The sequence below is a fragment of the Tenrec ecaudatus genome, chromosome 17, assembly GCF_050624435.1.
Source record: "Tenrec ecaudatus isolate mTenEca1 chromosome 17, mTenEca1.hap1, whole genome shotgun sequence".
Taxonomy (NCBI): domain Eukaryota; kingdom Metazoa; phylum Chordata; class Mammalia; order Afrosoricida; family Tenrecidae; genus Tenrec; species Tenrec ecaudatus.
The window spans coordinates 48,016,297-48,039,957 of NC_134546.1; the positions used below are offsets into that span (position 1 = coordinate 48,016,297).

The 23,661-nt window shown below is 45.4% G+C and overlaps 1 protein-coding gene across 1 annotated transcript in view; it reads left to right on the top strand.

Annotated features, from left to right (window-relative positions):
• The window catches only part of APBA2 (amyloid beta precursor protein binding family A member 2), a 91,868-nt gene that overhangs the window by 56,849 nt on the left and 11,358 nt on the right, over positions 1-23,661 (top strand). Inside the window, exons 6-9 of the mRNA XM_075535766.1 lie at positions 6,145-6,330; positions 17,553-17,732; positions 18,783-18,995; positions 20,511-20,630. Of these exons, the coding sequence (XP_075391881.1) occupies positions 6,145-6,330; positions 17,553-17,732; positions 18,783-18,995; positions 20,511-20,630 (699 nt within the window). The remainder of the gene's footprint in view (positions 1-6,144; positions 6,331-17,552; positions 17,733-18,782; positions 18,996-20,510; positions 20,631-23,661) is intronic.

Consider the following 23,661-nt stretch of genomic DNA (forward strand, 5'->3'; position numbering starts at 1 on the left):
CGGATGCCTAGTGCAAAGACACCTTTGATCTACAATTTCAGCGTGAGACCATGTGAACATTCTGTCACCTTTTCCCTCAAAGCCTGTGCATCAATGGACAAATTGGTTACAACATTGGCAGATCAAAATGCTGCCTTTAGAATAATGTCATGATTTCTACATTTATCATCTCACCTTCTGTAAGGAAGAGCACTTCATTTACTCCTCTCCCTTTCTCTTTCTCTTCATGAAGTTCTCTGGACTCTTGACAAAAAAAATTTTTTTTAACTTATGGTGTTATAATCTTTTACTGTCCTTGTTCTTTTTGATTTTCAGATGGCCCCAGACAGGTACATAACCTTTCCTTTGTATCAAGGGCCATTTTAACACATTTCCTCAGTCAGTGAACTGAGATTGCTTTCTTGGACAAGCAGTTACTCTGAACTCCCCTGGGACTTCCCTGCTCCTAGGCCTGGGCCAGCCTCCCCCCCCCCCCCATGGAATCCTGCTCATTTTAATGAGGAATGGCTTTTGGAAACCAAAATATGGGTGCTGAATATGCTAGGTGCTATTGGGTGTCACTGTTCTTTGACCTTTTCAATGAAAAGAGCTCGAATATGTGTGTATTTTTAAAAGTCATAAGCTCATAATTGTAGCTCCTGCTTAAGATGGGGCTCTCACCCTCAGTAGCAAGTGAAGTCCTGGTTCATACCCAGGGCTCACTCTGTGACAAGCCCTAGTTCATGCCTAGGACTCACTCTGTCAGGGTCCCTGAGCCGCTTCTTTGTCCTGTACTTTTGGATTGTGATAGCTGGTTTCTCTGATCATCCCTAGGGGGATCCCTGAATGTTTGGGGACAGGCAGGACAGCAGAGCGTGTTGTAAACCTGGTATAGACCCACTAGGGTCTCATATTGTTGCCTACTCCCAGCCCCGCACCATGTTGCTTGCCCCCATTTTGAAGTTTCCTGTACTTCCCATTGGGTACTGTAGCCCCCCTCTTGTGTGTGTGTGCTCCCCATATCCTGACCTGTACCTACCATCAGGGGCGTGTCCCACCAACAGCCACCCTGGAGCCTTATGCTTGGTGAGAACTCCGAGAGACGCCTTTTGTCTCTGGAGCCAGGGGTTGAGTACCTGGCTTGGGATACCACATATTTAGATCTTGTTCCCTGACTTTTTTGCGAGCAAAATGTATCTCTGGATTTTACCTCTTGCCCCTCTACCCTGATCTACCAGCCTTTGTTGAGGGTTTCTAAGAAGGACCTCAACTTTGACACTTCATTAGGACTCACAGACCTTGGCCCGTGGTTGTCATTTCTTATAGCTGAAGGCAGTGGTGGGATCCAGACAGTTCACACAGGTTCAGCAGAACCAATACCTCACTTTTTGGCAAACTGGTTGTTCCAATGGCACGCATAATCGGGGTTCTCTCTAAGGTAGGAGGGTGGGTGCCCAATGCAGAAATCACAAATGTACATTCCTTACTCTTATTTAATATTCGTCTGTGCAACAGCATATGTTAAGCACCCACAGTAATGCTCATTCCATCCATAGCTCAATTCCATCCATGGCATTGAAGATTAACATGTCAAATGAAGTATCTCTTCTTTCAAATGCACTGTAAGTAAGAAATACAGACATAATCAAGGCTGAAAAAATGTGATATGCTCTCTTAAAGCTTCTCAAATTCTTGGAAAGAAAAAGGGCTCACACAAACAAAAGGTGATGAGTTAATTACGTTAGAAACTTTCAAAAATATAAAGTTTGTAGGAAATTACAATTTGTGGGGCTTCATTTGGAAAAGGTATTAGAAAACATCATAACAAGTTTGAAAACGAACTGTGAACATTTAAAAGCATGTTGTATCCCATTTCAATATGGAAATAAATGATAATTTCTCAATATTTTGGAAGCACATTGCTAGAATATTGAAGTACTAGCTCCACGGAAAGCAGCTGAAGAACAATTGCTCGTATTTAATGACATATTTAATTACCCACCTGATAGTAATGATTCTTAAGCTTTCCATCTTCTAAAATATTCTGGAAAATTCTCAGAATTATGGAATTCCTGAAAGTGTTCAAAGAGCTAAAACTATCGTCAGAACAATTGCTGTAAGTTCAGCAGAAGCAGAAAGGGGCTTTCCAAAGATGGACGTATGTTCAGAGAAGAGAGTTTGCCTGTTTGTAATTATGAAATCCAGTGACTATTAGTCTAATTGGCCTCGCTCTAAAGGAATGGGATCCTACTCTTAAAGTGAAAAGATGGTGAAGGTTAAATCAGACAGCACACAAATGCTCAGGTAAAAGCAAAGAGTATTTCAAGTGATGTCAATCAAGGAGCAATATGGAAGTATCTTATATTACAGTTTTATTGTATTTTTGTTAGATATTGTTTATTATTTTTCTTAATATTTAAAACTCTTATCATCTGCTTTTGTGTGCCTTTTTATTGTTCTTTTTTAAGTATCAATTACCTTCCACTATTTCTTTTTTAATACTTAAAACAGTCATTAGGGCCATGAACTTTTAAAAAATTATTTGAATCCGACCACTGGTTGAAGGATGTATCCAAATCAGCAAGGGCGAAGGGACACGAGGTGAAGCCTGAGAAACCACATGCCAGCTTCTAAGGGTGCTCCCCCAGTGGAGCCTCACAGGACATGCTGAGTCCCCCCCAAAACAAGTAGTGACAACAATATTGCCTCCAGAAAGCTTGTTAGAGACTCAGCACCTAAGGTTTTTACTGGAGGCTAGTCATTAAGAAGCCTCTCTAGTACGTATCCAAATCCTAGACTCATGAAGGAAAGTAGGGGTTCATTACCAGCCACATTACAGTTGGGACACTGAGCTTTGGGGAGAGGCTGGCAAGCAGGCAGTCTAGTTATTGAGGCCTGCCTCATTCACCCTCTTCAGCACCCCGCTGTCTAGTTGATATGCACGAGAGGACACTGCCACCTAGAGGTTAGGTGTTTGGGCCTGGGACTGGAATTTGAGCTCATCACTGTGAATTGTGACCTTAGACTAGGTGCTGAACATCTGTCAGCCCTATTTCCTTTTTTAAATGAGTGGAGGATAAACTCCCTGCCAGCTCCCTCCTGTAAAAAAGGGAGGGGGGACCCAGATGACAGGCAGCTCGAGGCCTGGCCCCGTGCGTGCATGGTCTCTGGCTCTTTTCTCTCTCTCCCTTCTCCCCTTTGTGTCTTTGCTTTCTGAACGTGGACAGAGGAGTCAGTGAATGTGAGTGGTCACAGGCAGAGGCCTAAGGGTTTTTTGATGTTTTGTCTTTTCTTCCTGCTTCAAGAGAGGCCCTTAGTCAGGCTGGACTGTTCCATTGCACTGTCCAGACCATTGTGGTTCATGTGCTGAATCATATTTATTGCTGATGATGGTACCTGGTGTCTTTGACCATCCACCATGGCAAGGGCAGTGCATTCCACTCAATGCAGAGTCATGCCACTAGGCTGCCTCATGGCTTGGCCATCAGAACCAAGTCTTGGAATTGTTGTGTTTGTTTTCCAGAGACGTGCTTGCTTGATGTTGGTTCTCAGGGCTTTCTCTACCTCCATGTCGAGGACAGCAGAGAATCTGTAGATTTCAAAGGCATCTTCCCATTTCCACACAGGCCAGAAGGTTTGTTGCCCTAAGAACCGAAGGCTTCATTCCATCTGCCCCCTCTGTACCACTGTGCTTCTGCCCTCATGCTCTGTGGAGGGCTGCCTGGACCTCATCTGCACACGTTTGGCCTCAGGGGAGTTGTTGCTCAAGAGATAAAAGGAGGGAGGGACCTACTACCATCGGAAAGAAGAGCTGGGCACGAAGTGTGTGCTCTGGACCAGAGACCCCTGCACCGAGAAAATCCTAGACAGAGAAGATTGATGGCAAGGATCTTGCCCAAGAACTGAGAGATAGAGAGCCTGCACCTACAGATGACACCCTGAATTTGTATTACTAGGCTCCTACACTGAAAGGTAATCAATTACTGTTTGATAAAGCTACCCACCTGTGGCATTTCTGTTAAAGCAACACCAGACAACTAGGACATGCTGCTACAACAGAAAGACCACGGATATTTTCACAAACAGACATTGATTCCCTCACAAGTTGAGAGTCCAGAAGACCAAATTTAAACTGTCAGCCCCAGGGGAATGCCTTTTCTCTTTGTTGTTTCTGGGAAAAGGTCCCTGGCTTCTCTCAACATCTGTAGGACCAGCATTCTTCGAAGCTATCCATGTGTCGTGGCAGCAATCTTTTCTTAGATCTGGAAGTTTCCTTGTACAGGGACCCAGATCCAAAGTATGCACTCCACCCCAAGGCTCTTCTTTCTTTTCCATAGTAGGTCAGTCTGATCTCAGCTCATTTCTCTCTCCTTTCACCTCTTATAGGATAAAATGTGTTGCAAGCCACATCCTCGGGAAACTTACTTCTGATCAGAGCTGATACGAGTTGTGAGGGTGCTAAGGGTCTTATATCCCACTCTTAATCCTTTTTTGGGTTATCACATTATGGGTGATCGTTGTTCTTGGCTGGCCAACTCATCCTCCATCGTCTCTGTTATCTGTTCCCAACTCTCCAGCTACTATGCCAACACCTGTGTTTGTCAGCCAACCCCCTTTTCCACTGAGACTATCTCTTCCAGTTCATTCAGAACAAGTTCACAACCAGTTACCCCCAAACCCCAATCCAATGACCAAGCCATCATTTCTCTTTGAACCTTCTCCATTCAACATCCCACTTCTTGTTCTGGTCCAACGGAGACTCCTATTGGGACCTCTCAAAAGCTTGCCTGGGGCAGTACTGGTGATTTTTTCTTTTTCTTTTTTCCACGTCTACAACTTCTCCTTTTATAATTCAGTGCCATTGATTATAGGCAATTTTAAGATGGGAATAAATTACAATTTCTCAATTTAGGTGACCACATTGCTAGATTATTGAAGTACTAGTTCCATGGAAAACAGCTGAAGAACAATTACTCGTATTTAATGACATTTAACTACGCAATTGATATTCTGTTGCACACCCATTATTGATATCCTTTTCCAAATTCTCCCACCACCATTGACGTAGACTCAATGCCTCCTAAGCAAACAAGTTTTTCTTTAGGCAGTGCCATCTTGCCTTGCCAAATTCTGCTTGGCCTTCCCTCCTGGTAGGCTTTCCTCTCTTCGAGGTGACCCCAGGGTTCCAGGTGGATCCAATGAAGGAGTTAACCCTCTATGAAATAGCGCAGTGAACCATTGTCTCTTTGGCCCAGTCCATTAGTGACCTTTCTAGGAACTGAACAGCTTTTTCTCCAACCTCAGAACAGGGCCTTCCAATCAGAGGGTGAGTTCAAGGAACATTACAAGCAATGGCTCAGGAATTAGCAAGATAAATCAGGCACGTTCCCATTACACAACCAGAACAGAGGCAGTTCTGGCAAATTCATTTCTAAAATGTGTGCAAACACTGAGTGCTCGCTCATTACCTGCCCTAGTCTCCCCACCTTTATGTGAGGCGGTGTGGCCCAAAGATGGTAGGTGTACGAATAAAAGTACAAAAGACCAATTGATTGGGTTGCAAAGCCTTAAAGTGCTGCCTTGTTAGGTAGAGGTTGTTGGGAAGGTACTCTAGGGAGATTCCGTCAGGGGACAAAAGTTGTCAGGAGCAATGAACCTGCCAAGGGGCTAGGGACCATGAAAACAGCTGTTTCAGAGCACTGGGCATGCTGCCTCAGAGCTTCTTGATCTGACCTCACTGCCTGGGCTTCCTGCAGAGGAGAGGTTTCCCTAGACTTCTTTCTGTTCGCAGGAAGCCCATCACTCAGTAAGGTCGGAAAGGCTGATTTTCTTTGCCTGGCCCTGCATCCTATTCCTCTGAAAAACATCGATGAAGATCTATTTTCAAAGTTCGGACTGAGGTAAAGTCATATTCAACCTGACCACACACCAGAGTATGTACCTTGAGTAATTTTGCCCTTCAGGGCACATTTGGTTGGTTTACTTTGGTGTGCGGTGTGTGGGTATCTAGTGTGTAGAGCCAGGGACAGGGTGAAACACCCTGCAATGCACAGGACAGCTTTCATCACAAAGAGTGAGCCAATCTAAAAACAGTCAATAATGTTGAAGTTGAAAAATCCATAACTGACATGTTTCTTAATAGCCGATGTTTTCCCTTCTCCCCAGGAAACAATGATGGACCATGCTTTGCGTACCATCTCCTACATCGCTGACATTGGGAACATCGTAGTGTTGATGGCCAGGCGCCGAATGCCCCGGTCAGCATCACAAGACTGCATTGAGACCACACCTGGGGCCCAGGAGGGGAAGAAGCAGTACAAGATGATCTGCCATGTGTTTGAGTCAGAGGACGTAAGTACACCCGGTTAAATGCACCATGCACGTAGCTTCAACCACGTATTGGTGGAAATCCTAGTTTCATCTCGACAATGGAGTCTGTGACTTTTTCAAATACTCTGAGTTTACGAAGAGATCAAATGAAGCTTTAATTCCCATTTTGTAGGCTTTCCAGAGGAGGTTTCATAAATCAAATGGTAGCTAACTAGAGAATCTTTCATTTGGAAGACTCCTTTTACAAAAGCTTTTCCTCCTAAAATAAAATTATCCTAATATAACTTTCTGTTATTTATGTGCACGTTGTCTCATGCCAGCTTTGTAGCAAGGGAGGCATCTTTGTGTCGGAAGTGAGAGTTTAGCTGTTTTTACATGTGGCATTTCTATTAATATCTAGATAGAACATTATTTTGGAATTTAAAATATTGAGAGCACAGCTCTCAACTTCTTCCCTGAGTGGAATGAGAGCATCTTTCATGGGCCTGAAGCAAGAAGAAGAGGCAAAGGACAGAAGTCGTAGGGCCAAGGGCTGAGTTCCGGCGAGTTGGTTAGACGTTAGCCCCTCAGCAGCACCCACTGCAGGCAGCTTTTCCTTTGGGATCACAAGGTGGCTGTTGATGGTCCTCTTGTTGCTGTGACCAGAATAGAATTATAAAACACTTTATCTCCACTGTGGACACTTAGAAAGGTCATTCTGGATCACATAACTAAGGATCGAAGGTCATCTCAGGGCTTGGAACAGTAGGGAAAAGTCTCAGTCTTTCCAAGCTCACGAAGAAGACACAGACACTAAACACGACACTGTGTTGATACGTGTGGCAGTAATCTTTGTATCTAACAAGTTGAATTAAACTTCATGTGATTTGAAGGACCATCAAATATAAACTCATGAATTTATACATATTTGTGCAGATATCTATGAGAACCTCAGAGGGCCTTTTGCCTGATGATGCTTTAGACACCTAGCGTGGTGGGGATGAACTGTTAGAAGGGCTGTCAGTGGTGGTGGACATAAGGCAAGACCAATGTGTAAGGATGCAGGAGAGCCTTCAACGTTCTCAGGAAGATGTGGACTTTCACATGGGACTCTACCAAGCAGCAGGTAGAAATTGGGGACGTTGCTGCAGTCTCAACTTTCTCAATTCAAGAAATAAGTCTTGAGAGTAAAAGAGTTGGAGGTAAGAGATGCTAGAGGCCAGTGGAGAGGCTGGAGATCATTCTTGAGGGGATGAAGAAAGATCTGCTTGCCCCAGAGAAGGTAGGATCACGCCAGCCCAAGCTGAGGTATGAACAGACCAGTAGCAATTCTGGGCAGGTGGACTGCTGAGGTGGGCACGGGTATGAGGTCTAATGAGAGGAGAGTGAAGCACCTGGGAGGAGAGAGGAGGGGGTTTTAAGGACATGCCCCTCCCGCAGCACACTCTCCCAGCTCTTTACTTTTACCTCTGCTACCTCTAAGAGTTCGCACTCCAGTACATCTCTGACTCCGTTAGGTGCTTAGTGTTGGTTTTTAAAAAAATTTTCTTTCTTTATAGTTGCCCTCAAGTTAAACTCTTTAGGTGTTGACGAGTTAATTCCAGCTCAGGGCAACGCTGTGTACAGCAGGACCAACACTGCCTGAGCCAACCCATTAGACTTGTAAAAGTATCACGTGTTCCGAGAAAGTGTATCTATTGATTAAACATGTCCTATTTTCCTTGAAGACATTCTTCTCCGAGCCTGTGATCCCCCTGTTTTCATTGGGAAGGATGCCTTTCTAGCCCCAGTTTGCAACTGAGATGATATTCTTTCTTTAGACTTTCAGTTTAGTTTTACTGCTTTCATTTTGGGAATCCCATCTGCTTACTTACTCTGGAGGACGTCTTCAAATTACTTAGGATCTGTGAAAGGTAATTTAATGAAGTGCATGTTTGAGAACCTTTTGTTCTCGGTGGTTTTCTTGTATATCGCTATCTAGGTTGAAACGACCCTCCCCATTTTGGATATTAAAGATGTTTCTTCATTGTCAGGTAACATCCATTGGTACGAAGTCTAGTTCCATTCTCATTGCTTTGTCTCATGTTTTCAGTTTGGAAGATTTAAGGGTTTTTATTCTCCGTGTTCTAAAATTTCATAACAAAATGTTATCTGGGCATATGTCTTTTAAAAATGGTCTTCATTATTTTAAATAGTTGTGTTTAATCTGTAGCCTCTTTCCTTCTTCAGCTCTGAGATGTCTTTTCTTATTTTTTAACAGCTTCCTCCCCTCTTTTGGCAGGTTTTTGGGTCTCCTAGTAGTTCTGGAGCTCCTTTGCTGTGCCCCCATTCCCACCCCCAGTTATTTAAAACTCTGTTTTGTTGCATGATCCGCAAAAGTCCATATATATTGAATTCTAAAAATTTATTATTGTAAATTAGGTGGGGGCTTATATATCAGACTAGCCAGCTCTGCATTCAACAGGTTAAAGCACTCATTAACTGCCTCTTACATCCTATCCATCCTACCTGATTTCTCTTCTCTCATTTATGGATCCTGTTTCCTCGTTCTGGGAAACAGGCAGGGAAATGTTATCCTGGAACAGGAGGGAAACAGGGAGGGCAATGCTCAGGGTGCCCTGCTTCTCCTCACTCCTTCTGCCCTCCCAGAGAAGCCCACTTTGCTGGGCAAGCCAGCCCTATGGAGCTCCAAGTGATTGTGAGAACTCATGCCCTTGCTGGCTGTTCACCTCTCTGCAGTGCTCTCTCCCAGCTCTTTATTGCCCTTCACTCCTACCACCTCTGAGTCCATATTTCAATCCATCGCTGACTCTTTTAGGTGCGTAGTGTTGACATTTTTTTTAACCTATCACCCTTCTAGTCCATTGCTTCATATTCCCACTGTTGCCCTCCCTACCTGGGGGACCTCAGAAGTCTGTTCTCTGTGGGATACTAGTCTTTGTTGTAGCTTTCATCCTCCTGGAGTGGCCTCATGACAGTATTTGCCCTTTTGTGATGGACTCGTTCACTCAGCATCATGTTCTCCAGGTTCGTCTATGTCATGGGTTTTTGTGGTTTCGTCATTGCTCTTTGGTGATGCATAGTACTCAGTTGTGTGTGTGTGTGCCAAAGTTTCCTTATTGATTCTGCTGTTGATGAACTTTGGGCTGTTTCCAACTCCATGCTATTGTGAAGAGTTCTGAGGTGAACCTGGGAGTGCATGTATCTGTTTGTGTTATGGCTCCTACTTCTTTAGGGTATATGCCAGCCAAGGTATTACTGGAGTATGCGGAATTTCTTTTCTCAGTTGTTTGAAGTAGTACGGTATCGTTTTTCAAAATGGCTATACATATCTACAGGTCCATTGGCAGTGTATGAAAGTCCCTAGCTCTCCATACCCTCTCCAGAATTTCTTGTTTTCTGATTGTTTTGATGATTTGTTTGTTAATGGGGCAAGGAAATCGCTTATTATTTTGATTTGCACCCACTGGATGGCTAATGATCATGAACGTTTTTTCATATACTTATTAGCTATTTGGATATCATTTCTGGTGAACCATTTGTTCATGCCTTTTGCCTACTTTTTAATTTGATTCTTCTTTCTTAGTGAGTTATTACAGTTTTCTCTAGATTTTAGGCATTAGTTCCTTGTCTGTTTTGTAATTTCTAATGATTTTTTCCTATTGCTTGAGTTCTCTTTTTATTCCTTTTACTGCACATAAGTAACTTATTCTTTTCTTTATTATATTTGTTAATGTGTCTGCTCTGTAATTGGGCCATGACGTTTGACCTTATTTTGTCATGGATGATTTTTATAATTCTGAGATTTACCTGGAAGGTTTTGATACATTTGGGGGTTCATTGTAACAGATGAAGGGAGCTATGAATCCTGTTTCATTCTTCGGCAGAAATCCAATTTTGCCAGCGCCATTTGCTGAAGAGACTATCTCTTTCCCATTTTATGTTTTTTGGCCCTTTGTCAAATCAGTTGTCTGTAAGTGGATGAATTTATTTCTCGGTTTTATATTCTGTTCCTTTGCTCTATGGACCCATCATTTACTACCACCAGGCTGTTTCAACTATCCCGGCTATATAGTAGGTTTTGAGTTTGGGTAGTGAGATGCCTTCTATCTTGTTAATTAACAGCTTGAGCTGTTCTTTGCTATCCTGGGCCTCTTCCTTCTTCCTATATAGTTCCTAATTAGTTTTCCCTTTCTTTAGAGAATGGAGTTCGGATCTAGATCAGCATTGCATTGTAATCATAGATTGCTAAGGACAGTACCCATATTCAGTTGTTGATCTCAATTCATATCAACTTAGTTTTCAAACACGGAAATGTTCAAGAGCCAATCATATTCCCATAGGAAATAATGGCAAACCAAATAATTAGTTCCGAGGCCTGAAAATTACACTTAAAAATTCACTATGGAGACTTTTGACCTTCTCACATATGCTATTGCCAATGAATTGTTTCTGATTTATCCAAATTAGCAGTAACTCTTCCACCTCTTCCATAGCCTGTGTTCTTGGCTTCCTGGTCAACGATTTCGCACCGTTTGCTCCATAAGCCACTTCAGTCACATTTTTGACAGTGTTGGTCATACTGACCGAGCCATGCTGTAGTCAGCTGCCAAACAGACACGCGGTGACCTGGTTCAAACGTCACCATGATTTCTTTCTTTTTTTTTTTATTAGGGGCTCATACAACTCTTATCACAATCCATACCATACATCAATTGTGTAAAGCACATCTGTACATTCTTTACCCTCATCATTCTCAAAGCATTTGCTCTCCACTTAAGCCCTTTGCATCAGGTCCTCTTTTTTCCCCTCCCTCCCCACTCCCCTCTTCCTCAGGAGCCCTTGATAATTTATAAATTATTATTTTGTCATATAATGATTTATTTCTTTAACGGTCATGGTTCTCAAAGTTTTCGTCTAGCTTTACTGCTTGTATGCATAGCTCTCTTTGGAACCACGGTTGTAGTATCTCCCCCAGATAAATAGAGGAAAAAAGCGCATCGGCGAGTGTTCTCCTGCCCTAACACTGGCACTCTGTTGTCTGAGCTAGAAGCTCTTTGTGCCTGAGGTGAGACGTGACACGTGACTCACTCTTGGCCTGTATAGGTTTTTTTCTAGCTGTATTTTCGAATTGACTATAGAACAAAGTTATGCACCCTGAACTGATTTCTTTTTTAACTTTGCTGTTCGAGTGGTGGAAAGGTCAGCCCGAGAGCCGTTTGACAGCTGAGGCATCACTGTACCGACGTTTTCACTACGATGAGCCTTCTTAGCCATGAACAAGGGGCATTCTTCCGTCTACGTGGGTGTCTTTTAGCTCCTTGTAGTGGTTTTCTGTAGATTTCTTCGTAAAAGCCTTTGTTTGCTCTGGTTAATTTTAGTCTAACTTCTTCTGACTGTTCATGTGGCTTCGTACTTCTTCCTGACTTTATTTTATTTTGCAGAGCTCTCTTGGTTAGTGTACAGGAATCTAATCAATTTTTCCGTGTCATTCTTGTATCCTGTCACATTGCTGTATCTTTCGATTATTTCCAACAATTTGTTTCGTCAGAGCTTTGGAGTTTTCTACATAGAAAATCATATCATCTGCAAAGAATGAGAGAGTCACTTATTCTTCGCCCATTTGGATTCGTTGGATTTCCTTTTGTTGTCGAATGCCTCTGGCTAAGACTTCAAAGACAATCTTAAATAAAAGAGCTAATAAGAAGGAATCTTGTCTGGTTCACAGGAGGAATGATTTCAGTTTTTCCTTCTTGAGTGGAAGATTGGCCATTGATTTTTCATATGCTGTTTATTGTGCTAAGGAATTTTCCCCTAAATTTTAACTTACCAATGTCTGCAACAATCCCCTTTTCAATACATTCTGCAAGTTAGCAAAGCTATTCCCATCCTGGTCCATGGTCAGAGGGAATTCCCCGGGGTGTAATCTATGTGCGGATCCTGCAAATGGATTTTGGTCTTCCACTGTCATCCATAACCTTTTGCAAACCAGGTGTTCACAATTTAAGCTCTGATACCATTTTATCCTTTAGATTGGGATTACTATATTATTTACAATCCTTGGAAAATAGTTTGGTGTGCTTCTTCCATGTGGACTTAGGTCTTGCCTTACTTAGATGGCTGCATGTTTACAAACAAGCATTTTATGGTGTAAGATATGAAAATAATAATAATTTATAATTTGGAAAGGGTTCATGAGGGTAGGAGGGCAGGGGAGGAAGGAAAAAAAATGAGTAGCCTGATACCAAGGGCTCAAGTAGAAAGAAAATGCTTAGAAAAGGATGCTGGTGACATATGTACAAATGTGCTCGATACAATGGATGTATGGATTGTTATAAGTGTTAAAAGAGCCCCCAATAAAGTGATTTATTAAAAATGTTTTTAAAAGAAAGAAAACAAGTTATTAAGACCCAAGTCACTGTTCTTCCTGATAGCTAGGCACAATCTAATTTCTTCACCATACTTTACGACAGCATCTGTATATTCAGTGATCTCTTCATGAGTTTGAGCATCAAGCTGGTCCGTATCATAAGTACTCATTCTTCTAAGATTGGGACTAGAATTAAGTGCAAGCTTCAAATCCAGTAATGCATCTGTGGTTTATATAAGTCTCCAGTTCACCTGAGCAACATCATTGTCCCTTGTTGTTAGACAACATTATCAATCTTCCCCCAGGGACATCGCTTCCACTGCCCTCAAGCCATTGCAGACCCATAGCAACCGCACAGGGCAGGGTAGAACCACCCCCATGGGTCTCTGAGCCTGCGAATCTTCACAGCATCAGAAAGGCCCGTTCCTCTCCTGTGGATCTGGCTGTGGGTTCAAACCGCTGACCTAGCAGTCAAACCCAACTTGTAACCTCTATCCATTGATATTGTCATTAAAGCACTATTGATAAAAGGAAAGTTTAGGCCTATAGACAGCTATAAACAGCAATACATGAATTGTTGATTTGTACAGATTAAACTCTTAAACGATTGGGCACTTTACACAAACAGTGGGAGTTGGAGATGGGGCAACTCTTCCAATAATATTCATTCACAGCAGCAGAACCACGCCTATCAGATGAATACATGTCATAATGAAGTAAGGAAGGCGTTAAAATAGTAAGTATATGGTAGTTCTGGGCCACCATTCATTGGACACCCTCAAGGTAAGAGATCAGAACCAAAGTCCAATATCTGCTGGTTCTATGCCTTTGGCTTCTTCGCACACCAGGGCATTTCAGCTTTAAGTCCAATAGGAAAAGGTGAGCTTGAGGTAAAGCCCAGGTGGCTTAGTAGGGATGTCCACATCAAGTCTCTCTGGGATGGCCTGTGTTGTGCTCCCTGAAAGAACGGGCTGAAGTCTACAGTGCACAGACTAGGTCACAAAGAGCTACACAGAAACAAGGTAAAGAATGATAGTTTTTACTTTTGGATTTTTAGATTCCATTGGCTTCTTGGTTGCTCACTTTCTGCTGAGAAATCCAAGTTTATGCTTATTGGTTTTCCATCGTAGATGACTTCTTTTTCCTTAGCTGCTCTCAAGATTCCCTCCGTTTCTTGGTATTGGAGAGGCTGACTATGGCGCATCATGGTGGTTTTCGTTTGGAATCTATCCGCTTTGTTTTTCTCTCAGCTTCTTGAATAGCATCTCCTTTTTTCCATTATGATAGGAAATTTTTCTACAGGGGATTTTTCCTTTCATGATATCTTGCAGTGTTTTCAGTTTCTTCTTGTTCTGGAATCCCAAAGCGACAGGACTTGTTCTTGATGGTCTTCCACGTCATTCTTAGCTTTCTTCGGTGCCCATTGCTTTGTCTTTGATGGTTTTTCTTGTTGATTGTGGTCAAAGAAATTCTGTTGTCTTATTTATCTCACAGAGTTCTATTTTATGTAGGGTTTTCATTTTTTCTATTCCCTTTGTTGTGCTTTTGAACATCTCCTCCATCCTTTGAAAATACCTGAATATCAATCTTTGGAGTTCTATTTTTGGTAGTTCCAGGGTCTTTTATCCAGAAGATTCCTTTGACTTTGTGTGTTGTTTGTGCTCCTTCCTCCTCCATCTTTTCTCCTCCTCCTCCCCTTCTCCCCCACCTTTCCTCTCCCTCCTCCTCCTCCTCTCTTCTTCCTCCTCCTTTTTCCTGCCCACGATGGACAGCTGTTTCCATGACATTGTCGTGCAGCTGTTCGGTTTGGGGAGAGCTGCTGGGGTGAGTGGGAGTAGATGACTTTGTCTTACTCCAGGGTGTGAGGACGAGCAGGGGCTTCCTTTCCAGGATGTGCCGGGCTCTGGAGCTTCCCCGCCAAGCTGTGGGGATAGTTGAAGACTTCTTCTCCGGGCTCCAGGGATTTCTTGATGGTTTTCTCCGTTTGTTGGAGAGGGATTCAATTAGGCATCTTGAATTAGAAGCTGTATTGAATTTTATGCCCTGGTGGCTTTGAGGTTCTTTCTGGGAGAAAGATGCGTCTGTCTGCTCCCACAGAGAAGTGCAGTCTTGGCAGTCCTGGAGCTCAGTCGGTGACCGTGTTTGGTTAACTATGTATTTTGTTCTAAAAGCTCCCTTATGTTTTCCTGTTCCTTTTTTTTAACAGCATATTGTTCTTGTATTTGTGAAGCTCTCCGAAGATACCAAATAAAGGTTGTGTGATTGTTTATTTGATGTTTTCTTCTGTTTCATAAATTACTGCTTCTGAAAGCAGCTAATCTGCTTATCTTGACCCTTTTCTTTCCTGCTGGCTTTCCTTGTGTAACTGATAACCTGTTTTGTGATCTGCATTTAGATTGGAGGAATGATCCTTTTTGCTGTTTATTTTATCTGTCATGTCCATGCTGTTTAACCTGGAGAATATTAAGGCATCCTGGCACTCTGCATATGAGGGTAGGGCAGAGCTTGTGATCTCTCAGTTTCCTCTGATACAGGGCTTCTCAAGCTGTAGGGAACATTTGGAAATATAAGGGACACTTTGATTTCCCCATTGCCGAAGTGTACTAAGAAGCCCTGGTGGTGCAGTGGTTATGCGTCGGGCTGCTAACGACAAGGTCTGCAACTCGAAACCACCAGCTGTTCCGCGGGAGAAAGATGGGGCTTCTTCTCCTGTAAAGAGTGGCGGTCGCAGAAACTCACAGAGGGCAGTTCACTATGAGTCAGCACCAACCTGATGGCAGCGAGTTTGGGTTTTTCCTTTTTGTGGAGAGTATTATACCCATTGGCCTACCTTGGCTATGAAATGATGGTTCTATAAAAGGAGAAATGCTGGCAGATCGAGGAGAGCTAAGAGGGAAGCCAGATGCCATACTGGGGCGACCTTTACTTTAAGGCTCCGATATTCACCCTGGTGCTTGCTATTGAATAATTCCGACTCGTAGCCTCGTTCTCCCTTCAAAGTGTGTGCAGTTTCTTTTGAGATAACAGAGGGATAAGAGCGGTAAGGATCAAGTGAGGGTCAGGGAGAGAAGAGAACCCATATGGTTCTGGCTGTCACTTCAGAGGGGACAGGTGTCGGTGGCACCTGTTGTTCGGAGAGCCAGCTCTGAGGTTGGCTCCTGCAACCCTGCCCACTTTCTGGACCGAATAGCTTATAAAAGCATGCATGTATTTTTCCACAATTCTGGGGCCTGGAAATCTAAATCAATGTGTGGCAGGGCCAGACTCCCTCTGAATGCTCTAGGGCGTAGGTTCCCAAACTTATTTGGCCTGCTACCCCCTTTTCAGAAAAGAAAAAAATTACTCAGCAGTCCCCTTGCAATGGAAACCTTTTGTACTGTAGACCACAATCCAGAATCAAGCGTAGGTTCTAGTGCACCGCACAGAGCAGCCAGCCCCACTTTGGGAAGCACGGCTTTTGAGGAACACCCTTTCTTGTCTTTCCTAGCTTCTGGTGGCCCCAGTGCCCCATGACTATAGACGAGTGTCTCACAGGTCCTTCTTCTGACCCTCTCTCTTCTCGTTGATAAAGCTACCACTTATATTCCATTGGAATCCACCCTACTCCAATATAACTTTATATTAACTAATAACATCTTCAAAGGTCCTATTCCCAAACACGATTAGAGGCTAGGACTTGAACATGTCTTTTGGAGGGACATGATTCCATTTATCACACATGGGGAGCATGATGTTCTTGGAGCAGTATCGATTATGCCCTGAACTCTGTCCCTGGTGCTCCCTCAGAGGAGGACGGCTGTGCATTCTCACCCGGTGTGCTCCTGCCAATGACGAACTTCTGTGCTGTAGCCAGTCGTCAGGGATACAGTGCAAGGGTCTGCTTGCGCAGCCCCCACATCACTCCAGGCCTCCAGGGGGTGGATCACCCATTTGGAAGACACTGGCCTAGAGCAGATGTATAACTTGCTGAGAATCACTGTTTTCCTACCTGCGGGCATGGCTCTTAGGTGTTAGAATTTTAAATGCCATTATATTAATCCCAGTAATCTCGTAGATGAAGAAACAGAGGTCCTTTGAGGCTGTCCCTGGCCACAGGCACACCCGGAGTTTCACAAGGCAGCCGCGTACAGGGACCAAATGAAGATCTCCGTGCTTTCAGTGTGCTGGGCTTTGAGACACATTACAGGACACCCAACATAAATCAAAGCAGTATAAATGGGGCAGCAGTTCTAGATACGCTTTGAAGCCCTATAGAGATGGCATTCGAGCTACTTTGCATGTGGGTTCATCCTCAAAGTCCCTGACTGGAGCTATCTACTGGGATGCCTGCACTCAAAGAAACGGGGAGAGGGAAGAACAAAGGCAGCATGCACCACTCCTGTAAGGAGTGCCCCGGGACAGCCGCCCTGCTACAAGAGTGCCTGCTCGCACATTGTCTCCCTAAGCAACATTGGATTTTGTTACTATGGAGAAATAAACACTGGGGAGATGACTGGCAGTGTCTTTGGAATAAGATGAAAGACAAGAACTCTGCAGTTATAAGAATAGAATATTTCACAAATAATTCATAACTTTCCCAGATTTAATTTGAAAGCGTGCTTTGTCCTAGGCTAGCAGGACATAAAGCAGATTGTATGGGCGCACTCAGGACCGCCTGGCACTAGGCTGCAGAAAGGCTTGCCTGTGGCACTCCTGGGTGATATTGCGTGAGATAGCTTCCTTGGACCAGGACCTGCAGTTTTTCTTCTGGGCTCCCTGGGATGCTGTATATCCATTTGGCGCCCACTTCGTTGCGGTCTTTCTTCTCTGGGTGTGTGTGTGTGTGTGTGTGTGTGTGCTTCTGTGTTGTTGCAGAAGCACAGAAGTTCCAGCGAGGCCTTCTCCTTCCCCTCAGGCCCAGCTCATTGCCCAGTCCATCGGCCAGGCCTTCAGCGTGGCCTACCAAGAGTTCCTTCGGGCCAATGGCATCAACCCTGAGGACCTGAGCCAGAAAGAATACAGTGACATCATCAATACCCAGGAGATGTACAATGATGACCTCATTCACTTCTCAAACTCCGCGAACTGCAAGGAGGTGAGCTGCGGTCCACTCATCCTTCCTCCCACCCAGACCTCCCAGAGGGTGAACTGAGCAGTCTCAGTCCAAGCACTTCCCAGGGCTTCCCATCAGCCTGCTGGGATGAGCAGCCTTTTTAGACTCACAAGTGCATGTTCTTTGCTGTCATAGTGGGCCAGAAGGCTGCATCAAGTATATACGTGCTTCTGCTTTCACAGGAACATGGAAGTGTGCACTGAGGTAGTGATGTAGCAAAGGAACTGATCATAACCCATATCATGGCCTTTTGATGTTATCACTGCCATCCACTGGCAGGCAGGGCCCAGGGTGCCTCTGAAAAGCTATAGGAGGCATCGTTAACACTTGGAATTTGCATGCTCTATTTTGAAGCTGCAAGTGAAGGTACCTGAGCAGGCTCCAGAGGCTCCGCTCAGGGGTCCCCGGACATGTCTGCTATCAGAGTGGAAACCTGGGCATGGCCTGCAGCCTGACTGCTTGTTCAATGCACAGATAGATGAATGGCCCAGACTGCTTGTTGAATGACTGGATCAGTGCTTCTGATGACTTGATGAAGGAATGAATGAATGATGCTGACTGCTGATTGAATTAATGAGTGAATTAATCACCCTGAGTGTGAAATGAAGGAATAAATGGCCTAGCCTTTGCAGCTTTCTAAGGAAGTGACCCTTGAAGCTTTTCTAGATGAGCTCAAATGGTTGGGGTGGGGTTGAAGGGTATGGTGAAGGATGGAGTGGGGGATGGGGTGGGGCGAGGGCTCTGTGGTATGTGCTCACAGCTACTGGGAGAGGAATTGGAGCTAGGACACCGGCATAATCTGAGGATGAGGTGTCTTGGGATGGGGAGAAAAGGACTTGGGAGACAGAAGGTGAACCTGGAGTTAGATGGATAGGCCTCTGGCCCCAAGGCTCTCCTTGCCCAGATTAGTCACCTTGGCTCAGAGGGCAGGGCAGGGCAGAGGCCACATGGCTCAAGCAGGGGTAAGCTCTCTTATGGGAGATGGCAGAGACCTGCATCTCACGGAGTCTCCACATGTCAACCCTCTTGCAGCTGCTGCTGGAGAAGCATAAAGGCGAGATCCTTGGTGTGGTGGTTGTGGAGTCTGGCTGGGGCTCCATCCTGCCCACGGTTATTCTGGCGAACATGATGAACGCTGGCCCGGCCGCCCGATCTGGGAAGCTGAGCATTGGGGACCAGATCATGTCCATCAATGGCACCAGCCTGGTGGGGCTGCCCCTTGCCACCTGCCAGGGCATCATCAAGGTAGGTACCAGGGACCTGCCCCTTTCATCCTTACCCTTACCGTGTTGTCGTCCTCAGAGAGACCCAGTGACCGGCCAGTGACTGTACACAGCACACATAGCCCCCACCAGAAGGACCCAGCTGTCTGGGCATGAGAAAGGGAGGCCTGCTTTCCTCTAGCTTCTTTAAGTATGAGGAGACCAGTTGTCCAGGTTGGCTTGGGTGTTCCCCTTTAGCACTGCTGATCTCACTCCCTGGAAAGCCCCTTGGCCCTGGGCAAACTGGGAAAGTCCGTTTCTCTGGTTGGTACGCATTTCTGAGAGGCAGGCTTTTGCTCCATAGGAGAGAATGACTGACTTCATGAGCTCCCCATCTTTAGAGTTTTCCAGTGACCTGTCCCTGGAGGGGTCAATAGAGAGGACACAACAGGGTGAGGCCAGGGGATTTCTAGTAGCCTCTCCCATTCTGTGAAAACCCCAGACCCAGGCAACAAGCAGGCAGCCCTGGGCTGGCTCAGGGTCTACACAGAGAGTAGTACACTCACCGTCTTTCAGGGTCATCAGACAGAAGGCTGTCTGTTTGCAAGGCCTCTGTGAGCTGGCCCAGCCCTTGGGGGATCATTCTCACCCACTGCTGGTACCTTAGTGTTAGAGGAAGTGCCTTCCTCCTTCCTGGTCCACTCTGAAAAATGAAGCACACTGCTAAGACTGTCCCTCCTAACTGGCCATCAGTATCTGCCTGACAGACACATACAAGGGAAGTCTTCCATCCAGCATGAGGGCTTGCGTCTGGCACCCTCCCTCCTGCACCAGTGAGTAGCATCTTCTTGTCATGGGTCTATGGGGGTCATGCCCCTCTCCAGGCAACTCCAAGCTAAGCCTGGCTTGGGGACACAGCTGAAACTATGGACAGGTGAGGCTTGGCACTTGACACCCTACTCCCTCGTTAGCCCCCAGAATTGAAGCCTGGGAAGCCCACTGACAGTTGCATCCTCCAGGTTAGAGCCCTGCATTACTCAGAGCTATGTTTGTATCGAGCACGTCTCTTCACACTCTATCCTTCTCTCATGCCAGCACAGAAATCCCTTCACTGAGACACGTTCTCCTTTGGGGACCGTGGTCCAGAGTTCTTAATGGGAAGTTCTCCTAGAGCTGCGTGCTATTGGACTGCTCCCATGGATACTTGTGGTGGTTGCAGTGCCTAGGCCTGGCTTCTGTGAAGCAGCCCTTTAGTCCAGCTCTTGTTGGGGGTGGAGGGGGGGGAAGGTAGTGGTAGCCAAGCTCAGAGGGCACTAGGCACGGGGAGAGTGTCACATGCCTACTCTATCTTTGATCCCGGGGTAGGGGTCAGGCCTCCATTTGTATTCCTGGTGCAGAGGGGACACTGAGCCTCAGACTGTCTTGCCTAGACTGTCACAGTCTAGAGCTGAGGCTATCTCAGCCCCAAGTCAAGGCTCATCCTCAATCAGTGCCAGGTGGGTATGCTCATCGACAGAGAAGGCTGCCACGTGACACTATGGTGTCCCCCACTCTGCAGGGCCTGAAGAACCAGACGCAAGTAAAGCTCAACATTGTTAGTTGCCCTCCAGTCACGACAGTCCTCATCAAGCGGCCAGACCTCAAGTACCAGCTGGGATTTAGTGTACAGAATGGAATCGTAAGTCTTCCTTCCCTGAATAAGCTGCCTCCGCTGAATAAGACCAAGGTGCGAGTAGTTAGCCATGGCAGCGCTGTGACCTCTGCTTCGGAACTACCCCTATTGGAAAATGTAGGCCTGATCTAATGCCTTGGCACTCCTGGCTAGTGCACAGCCTTGCCAGTAGCCAAGGCATACATGCAGTAAGCTTCCATTGGCTCCCGGGGAAGCCTGGGTACTGGCTCAGGTTGGCAGGGAGGTCCCCGGGATGGCATGTGTCCTTTATTTAAGCTACCCTCACCTCTGCCTGTGGTAGTTGATCTCAGCAAGCGCCAGCCTTGTGGGAGTGTGGAGGTGAGATGGCAGACTCCCACAGTGGAAGGTGACACACACAGCTGATAGCAGCCCCGGACACTGTGTGCCATACACACCAAGACATTTGTTCTCTCGTTTACTCCTTCATTAAACAACCCACTCCTTGTTCAGTCGATAGCCACGGAGTCCTTTCTGTGTGCTCGTTGCTGAGCCAGACACTGAGGAAGTCAGAGGGCTTCTGAGAAGTGGCAATGCTGGGCTTGCGGGAGTCCCATTTGGGAGTCATTTGCTCCAAGCTGTGCCTCTGACAAGAGTAGCCCAGATCTCAAAGGGAAGGAGCTGGGAATGGACGCACAGCAGCTGCTGCGGATCCACTTCTGAGCAGCCCCTTACACACGGTGCATAGATCCTTGGTCCTCGAGGAACAGGGATTTGGCAGGGAGGCCCAAGGGGTGCAGGGTGCTGAAAGGCACAGGGCAGGCCTCTGACTGCTGCCCCATACTCCCTTAACTCAGGGGACACTTAAGGTGAACTAACTGGGTCATTTTGTTACATTCATGAGACACTTTAAGGTTTGTCAAACTGGTTTGTCCTCTGTCATGTTTGCCCTTCACCAGACAGGGGAGTGAACAGGGCTCAGAGAAGGGACGGGCCAGTCCACTCTGGGGGCCAGAGTCAGAGTTGGGGCCCAGAGGTTTTGTCTGTCTCCTGGACTGCTGGCATCCAGCTCCCACACTGGTTTCAGGCCATTAGCCTGGCTCTTCTTGGGCACAGGCCAGAAGGCATAGGGCATGGCCAATATACAGAGCCTATCCCTTCAGGAGAGTAAGTTCCCGCAAAGCGGACCCCCCTGGAAAATGTAGCCCCCTTATAGTTTTGCATTAGACTCTGCATTGGGGTCATGACCCCTGCTCATTGGGGAAAGGACTTAAGTCATGAATATATGACTTCGTGGTCATGCTCAGCATCTATCCCTGGGAGAAGATCCCCCAGCTTTGGTGTGCCAGACTGGAGTTGTGGATGGTCACAATCAGGACTCCCATGAGAGCCAGGCTGTGCAGTTACTTGGATGAAAGGGGATGGGAGACTCTCCTGGGGAAAACATCTGCAGCCCCGTCGGGAATGGGAAAGTTTTTATTTTAAGAGGGCGAAGCCCTGTTAGTATCTCAATTTGCGGTATTGATGCCTGGAGGAATGGCCCAGGTGGCTGACAGTACATCTGCTATTGCTTGCGTCTCACTCGTGGATGTGTTTAGAGAAGACTTTCTGGGTTAGACAGGCGCTGTTCCCTGCCATAGGAAGATGGGGAGCAAGGGACTCCATAACAATTGCTACTGCCACTTAGCTAGTGCTTATCATGGAGTAGGAGTAGAACTAATTTCTTTTAAAATTAAATATTTAACTAAGTGATTCTTATAAGTGGTTTTACAAATTCCAACCTTACTGCAGCACTTACAGTGAAAACCAGCGATGCCCATTCTTGCCTCTTTCCATTCCTCCCTCTAGAAGCCACATAGCCAGCCCTTACTAGAATCTTGTACTTTTTCCACCTATCAAATCATGTCCTTTCACCATCTTTTTTTCCTTTCAATTTCAGACATCATGCTTTCCTGATTGAGCAGATGAACATTTGTATGTTCCCACCAATTTCTCCGAAACCATTCTCTCATACTTCAGCCTTGAATCAGTACTCAGCAGTTCCATGTATCTCTGTACGGGTTTGTTGAGAGATGATTCATATAATTAGGCCAGTGGTAACTAATGGAATTGCTAACCCTAAATAGACATGCGCTTCTCTCTCATGGAGAAAACGTTGAAGTCCCAGATGATTGGCAGTCTGTCTGCTCAGAGACACAGCTGGGCCATCCTCAGAGCGGAGGACCCATGACTCTTCACGTTTCTATCACAGCCAGCCCAAGCTGAAAAAGAGCAGAGAGTCGGGGCCAGAGCTTTCCTTTCAAGCAAGGCACTCGGAGACTGCATACGTCACCTGGACCTAAATCCCATAGCTAAGAATGTGTTACACGGACACATTTTGCTACAAGAGGTCCATATCTTAGATTCAACTATATTACTAGGCAATAATTGCCTCATTTTTTTCACTTGCTTAGTTTTCTGTGCTCTTGTTATTAGAGGCTGTCCAGTTGATTCTGACTCTGTACAGCAGAATGGAATGCGGCCCGGTTCTGTGTCATCCTCACAATTGATGCTACACTTGAGCCCGTTTGCAGCCCCTGCGTCAGCTCATCTTGCTGAGGGATTTTCCTTTTTCTCTGCCCTCTCTTTTAGCAAGCATTAAGTCCTATCCAGGAATCAGTACCTCCTGATGACTTATTGATAGTGTGTGAGCCAAGCCTCACCATTCTAGCTTCTAAGGAGCATTCTGACAGTACTTCTTTCAAGACACATTTGTTTCTCCTTTTGATAGTACATTCTCTATTGTTCGCCAATATCATAATTCAAAAGTACAGCAATCTTGTTTTATCTCTCTAGAGAACCCTGTCTAACACACCACTCTTCTATGCACCTATTGTTAATTTATCCCTAAATTCCCTAAGTGTAAGATTAAAATTCCCCCTTGAGTAACTACCCCATATACTCTAGTATAAGCCAACCCGCATATCAGCTGAGGCACATAATTTTACCACAAAAAAACTGCATTAAAAATGTTCTGAAAAACTCGGCTTATACATGAGTATATACAGTATTGTTTGCATTTTCACCTTGTAGATTTGCC